This window comes from Arachis ipaensis, chromosome B06 (genome assembly GCF_000816755.2).
Source record: "Arachis ipaensis cultivar K30076 chromosome B06, Araip1.1, whole genome shotgun sequence".
NCBI lineage: Eukaryota > Viridiplantae > Streptophyta > Magnoliopsida > Fabales > Fabaceae > Arachis > Arachis ipaensis.
Window position 1 is genome coordinate 18640545 of NC_029790.2, and position 5712 is coordinate 18646256.

The 5712-nt window shown below is 35.2% G+C and overlaps 3 protein-coding genes across 3 annotated transcripts in view; 1 reads left to right on the forward strand and 2 right to left on the reverse strand.

Moving 5' to 3' along the window:
- Positions 1-1314, reverse strand: part of LOC107646376 — a 6567-nt gene extending 5253 nt beyond the window's left edge. The window contains 3 exon segments of the mRNA XM_021105458.1: positions 889-1050; positions 1143-1171; positions 1292-1314. Of these exon segments, the coding sequence (XP_020961117.1) occupies positions 889-1050; positions 1143-1171; positions 1292-1314 (214 nt within the window).
- LOC107647966 lies at positions 2606-3615 on the forward strand. The gene is made up of 2 exons (XM_016352005.2): positions 2606-3176; positions 3260-3615. Exons 1-2 carry the CDS (start codon positions 2793-2795, stop codon positions 3341-3343), a joined length of 468 nt encoding a protein of 155 aa, XP_016207491.1. The 5' UTR covers positions 2606-2792; the 3' UTR covers positions 3344-3615.
- LOC107645685 lies at positions 3988-5657 on the reverse strand (the record flags this gene model as incomplete). Its single annotated transcript, XM_016349755.2, is given in 3 exon segments — positions 3988-4407; positions 4898-4980; positions 5481-5657. Coding segments are annotated over 3 exon segments (192 nt in total). The 3' UTR covers positions 3988-4377.

Below are 5712 nucleotides of genomic sequence, written 5' to 3' on the forward strand. Positions count from 1 at the left end.
TTTGTTTTTTTTTTATAAGAATATCTCTTTTTTTTGTGTTTTTTTTTTTTTTGCTTAAGTGCTACTGTATAAACTTCAAAGTATATACTCTCAAGTATGTACTCTTTTTTTTTGTTTTTTTTGTCTTTTTTTTAGGTATTCAAGGTGTGTTGGCAAAAGAAAATTTACTAATAATAAGAAAAAAACTTCAAAGTGCGTACTCTTTTTTTTTACGAATAATGAGAAAAATGATAATAAAATAATAAAAAGGAAGGACGAAAAGAATAATGATAAACACAAAGGCAGCAAGAAAAGAAAATAATCCTAGAGAAAGGAATTAAAAGCCAATCAACAAAAAAAGAAGAAGACGTAAGGATAAAGTGACTATGCGTGGCTGAAATTTTTTTTTTTTAAATTTATATAGGACACAAAAAGAGTGAACGTAGACTAATGAAAATTAATCTAATACCTGAAATTTGATACCAAATGATACGGAACGTAACCTAGGATAAGATGGAAGATCGAAGAAAGGACTCCTCTACCTCAATTTGATTTCCTGATGCAACAGTTAAGGGAATCACTCTACCTCACCTGTTCACACCCAAATTTCTCAAAGAAACTCAAAGAAAATTTCATTCATTAAAATTAAGAAAAAAAATGGCTACTAGGTTTTAGAGGGTTTTTATACCTCTTAAAATTAAATCCCTAACTCATAAGTTTACTAGAATAAAATACGGGGCAAATAATAATTGGACCTAAAACAAACAAATAACAATAATAAAATAAATATAGAATAAATTCTAAGAAAGTGATGTCTCTTTTAATTCATCTTGACTAATGAAAGTCTTCAATGCATCTTGTAAAATAGTAAGACGTGTGACTTTTGATAATCGTTAATTATTGTCTTACCCAATTTTTTATGCATCTCATGAACACATAATTTAGCCATATTTGCAAAACCTTCTTTTATTCTCTTAGTTGTTGCTCTTGTAATTGGACCAATTGGCATTTGACAGTTCTCAGTTTGTCCCATAAGACTCATATCAAGACTCGTACTCCCTTTGTATATTTCTGTGTAAAAAAAATTAAAAACAAATTACAGCAACTGTGGAGTAAACTCCCATAGTGGTCTCCGAGATTGACGCCATGCACTAAAATTGTACCTGAGATTTCAATTGCATCAATTATATCCCTGAGATTGAGAAAATTGCACTATAATGAAAAACATAGTGGATAACATGTGGACAAATAGCATTGCAACACGTGGCATAATCTGACATGTGGTAAAATAGCATTGTGACACGTGGCATACCCATCCATGTCAACATGCCACATGTCGTTGACCAACACGTCATCATACCGTTACACATGGCCAAATCATGAGTGTCACAGAGATTTACTGGCAGCTGTGCAATTTGAAAGATGAAGACGTTGTGATTATGCAGGTAGCAGCAAGTATGATCTGTGCTCGGGAACATTATCAAACTATGCTATGACTATGAGCCATAATGAAGAGGGACAGTGAAATGGTAATTCTCTTTTCTTACTATTTTTCCCCCTTTTTACTTTACTGAATATACGTTCATTGCTATGATGATTGATTTATATTACTGTAGCAAGTCCTTCCTCCCCTTTTTTTGCTTTGGCGTTCTACTTTTATGAATAAAAACAAAAAATGCTCTACATTCCTGCCGGTAACAAGACAAAAGCAAAAAGTTTTGATTTAGAGTTTTAAGTTTAAGGCATTATCATGATCTAGAGGCACACATGTGTGCGCCACGACAGCACCGACACTTGCATTAGCGATTGAATAATAATAATATTACACTTTCACAGAACAAATTCATAATCCCAAGTGAGACAATCATGCCCACAGAATGTTAACCCTAAATACTCATCATCTCACTTATGAATATTGAACTGAATTTACCAACAATTATTCAGCACTTAACATAACAACTAGCCAATGAAATTTGGCGGAAAAAAGTGTAGTCAATATTCTATGTATATTTTCGCTATGTATCTTGACTTCTTGATTCACCGGCAAATGAACGTGCTTGGTTGCATCTTCCACCTCAGTTCCATTCCATTGTGTTATTATGACCAAAACTTGGAAAGTGATTGAAATGCTTTCTCCCATTTGTTTCCCCTACTTTTTTGACTTTTGCAATCGAGTTTAGATATTCCAAACTGTTATGAGTTACGCTGCCCCTATTAATTCCTATTTATATACCGACTTCTCTTTAAGCTTTCCACTTTTGCACATTTTTTAATCTTTTCAATAGCAATACATTCACCGTTAGCAGTAATTTTGCCCCCTTGATTTAATTATTTTTTTGGTTTTTTTTCTTTTATGGTATCCCCCAACCCAATAGGTTAAGGACTAATCTGTGTGATACTAAGTTTCATTTAAGAATTTGTCGTTAGCCAATGGGTTGCTGCATGCACAAAACGAAATTCGAATTTCGATATTTACTTAAGCGGACTAATGAACTAACCACTAGATCAACTCAACTTGGTTAATCCCGTGATTTAATTATTGGCTGGCATAGTTTTGTTACTGGTGAAAACGATGAAAAGTAATGTAGTTTAACTTGCTCGTGATAAACGCTTGCTATTGCTAGAATCATGTACAAGATACGAGGAAAAGGGCGACTCTAATTTTAATTCTTGTGTTTCTATTTTAGCTTAGCGGAATATTATTTGGACCAAGTGATGAAAGGGACATATTTTAGTTAAAAGAAAAGTAGTATATAAAAACAAGAGGGAGAATGTGAGTGATGGGTAGTGAGAAGTGAGAAGTGAAGGAGGAAATGAAAAGCACAGGAAGGCTTCCCCTTCTGAGTCTCAAGAAGTCTCCGGAGAAAGAGAGGTCAGGCAGCCTCACTCCTCCGCTGGAGACGTCAGCTTCGGTCCCATTTCGGTGGGAGCAAGTGCCCGGAAAGCCTATTCCTTGCACGGCACTTATCCCCTTCTCTGATCCCAAAGACTTTCTCCCAAAGTGCCTCCACCTCCCTACCCCTCCGGCAAGGCTCATCATACCTTCTCCCAATGCGATCAATCTCAAGAGGAACAGGAACAGAGGGCGGTGGTTTGGTTCTTTGAAGAAGAAGCCCTTCATCAGGGACAGTAACTTGAAGCGTGCTGCCAGCTTCTCCGCCACTTCCCACCCTTATGGCTATAAGCCTCGTGTCTGGGTAACATTATTACTTACAACTCATGTAGCTTTCATGGATTCCAAATTAAATCTTATGCTTTCACTTGTTGCTTATTGTTGCAGACAACAATCTATGAGGGTTTGAAGCAGGTGGTTCCATGGAAAAACAAGAAACTCAAGGATGCTGGGAGCACCCATACCCTCTAATCATGCATCTTTGAAGCTATCCCAGCAACCGTACCACATTTGCTTTATTGGAAGAGGACGACAGTAATTGCACTCAGGCTGTTTCTTTTGGGTGTCCACACCACTCATACTGCGGAACCTGTCTCCTTTGCCTCATCTGATCAATTGTACATGATTTTCTACCTAGATTAGAATAGAAGGGTAACTATCTTACTGTAATCTGGCAATGTTATCGATATGTACTCAATACTCAATAATGCTAATTTATATGATTAATCTATTATTTAAGTTAATACNATTAATCTTAAAAATATTGACTAAAAATATATTATAAATTACTAGACAAGGAATTAGAACAATGAGTTAAAATGCTGATCAAAAAACAATAAATTTACTAATCCTCAAATAATTTTCCTAACTAAACCCTTTTTTTTAATACTAAAATGCGCTTAGCTTTATCTTAAGTTGATTTTCTTCTAAAGGTTCATATGAATCATACCATAACCAAGCAAATATAGCCTGGGCCAGATTGAGTCATGCCCATTTATTGATTGCAGCAAAATATTGTTCTTATGATGATCCAAATACGCCGATAGGTTAAACATGTGAATTGGGGGAAAAAGAAAACCCTATACTGAAATGAAGTAATCAGTAATGAACTCAAATGTGACGTAATACACCCTTAATATATACTACATTTATAGTAGTATTATTGCTAATAAAGTGTCACTTTTTCCTCTTTAAAAGTGCCAACTCGATAATAAAACTACATTCAGATGTTCAAGCTTGCATAGCCTAAAAAAAAAAAAAACCTTTACATTTGACCCGTAGAAACATTTTCAGAATCCGCACTTGTAAAGGGAGGCAAAATTAAATAGGAAGAAAAACTGATTAACCCAACATTTGGCCTAATTAACATGAGATGAGAAAAACCAACAGATGACAGTCATAAATGGAACCAAAATCCCAGAGTCAGTACTCTTATTCATTTCAAAGTATGAACGAAAATAAATTCAAGCAGGGAACTCCAATAATTTGCTCGAGTGTGAATTACATTACTTTTTACCCGTCATACCAGCAACTACCTGCAATGATGCAACATATGTCAATATCAGAAGATCATATACGTGCGGGGGTGCAAGTGAAAAAGCATTCGGTAACCTTTTTTGTTAGAAGGCTCTAATTAGAAATAAGGATATATTTAATATAATGATACCCATTACCCTCTTGTTTCGTCATGCCTATACAAACACCCAGAGGTACTCAGTGTCATATTTATAGCCACACTTCCAAATATCACCTAAATCTTACGGAACCATAGTATCTATTTCTGTAAATCCAGAGAAATGTGTGTAAATATCATCCAAATTCGACCAAAGTTAGTGTAATTTTCCCTAGAAATTATTCACAGATAGCACCAAGAAGTACTCCCTCTCCAAATAATGGGAAAATGGAAAATAGCATTCTAGAATTGAAAATGCAACATCAAACAGAAAATTCGATGCTAAGGTTATGGGATTATATCACACATTTAGAAAACAGTATCAGAAAGTTAGTCCCAGAAAGAACACTCACATCGCTTAAAGCAGGTGGAGGAGGTTGCTTGGATTCCTGATATGAATCTAGCATGGGCCTCACAACAGCAGGAAGGAAAAGGCCTGTCAAGGATTTCACAACATAATAAGTGAACAACCTGTCAATAGGAAATCTCTATATCCAATGCTAAATAAGTTATGACTAGATTGGTGAAACAACATACAATGATTATAGCGAACATATTTCCCCCATATGAAACTCATTGCATTGAATATTAATACAAAGAAAATTAATTAAATTAGCAGATTTTCTAGTTACATTTCGCGTTCTCATGTCCGTACAATGTTATATACGGTAGTAACAAGAATTTTCCATGTTTTGATTCAATCCAATTCAACGGCCAAGATTTTCGAGGGACATCTTTTTCCGCAATTAAAAAAAATTAAGACATTGGAATAAGCCCTAATTAGATCAGTCCGACTGCATCAAAGTCCCAGTGACAATCGATCGCAGATATGAAATGCCAAGCAACACTGAATTGTGAAGATTATAGGCAGTAACAGAGCTTTTCTGAAACGAAAATATGGGAAGGAAATTAGGGTTTAGTGAGTGAAAGAGATACCGAAGCCAGCGATGAGGCAGGAAGCAGCAACAACGGGCTCTTGAACAACGAACATCTTCAGTTTCTCCATCACTCCCATTTTCAATTACTATTTAGATTTCGATTTCTTCTCTCTCCCAACTTCCTCTAGTCACAAGCTCAGCTTGGATCTTCTCGGTTCCTCTTCTCTCGTTTTTTACTTTTTTTTTTTTCTTTCTCTTTATTGAATATTTAATACATATTATTTGGACGG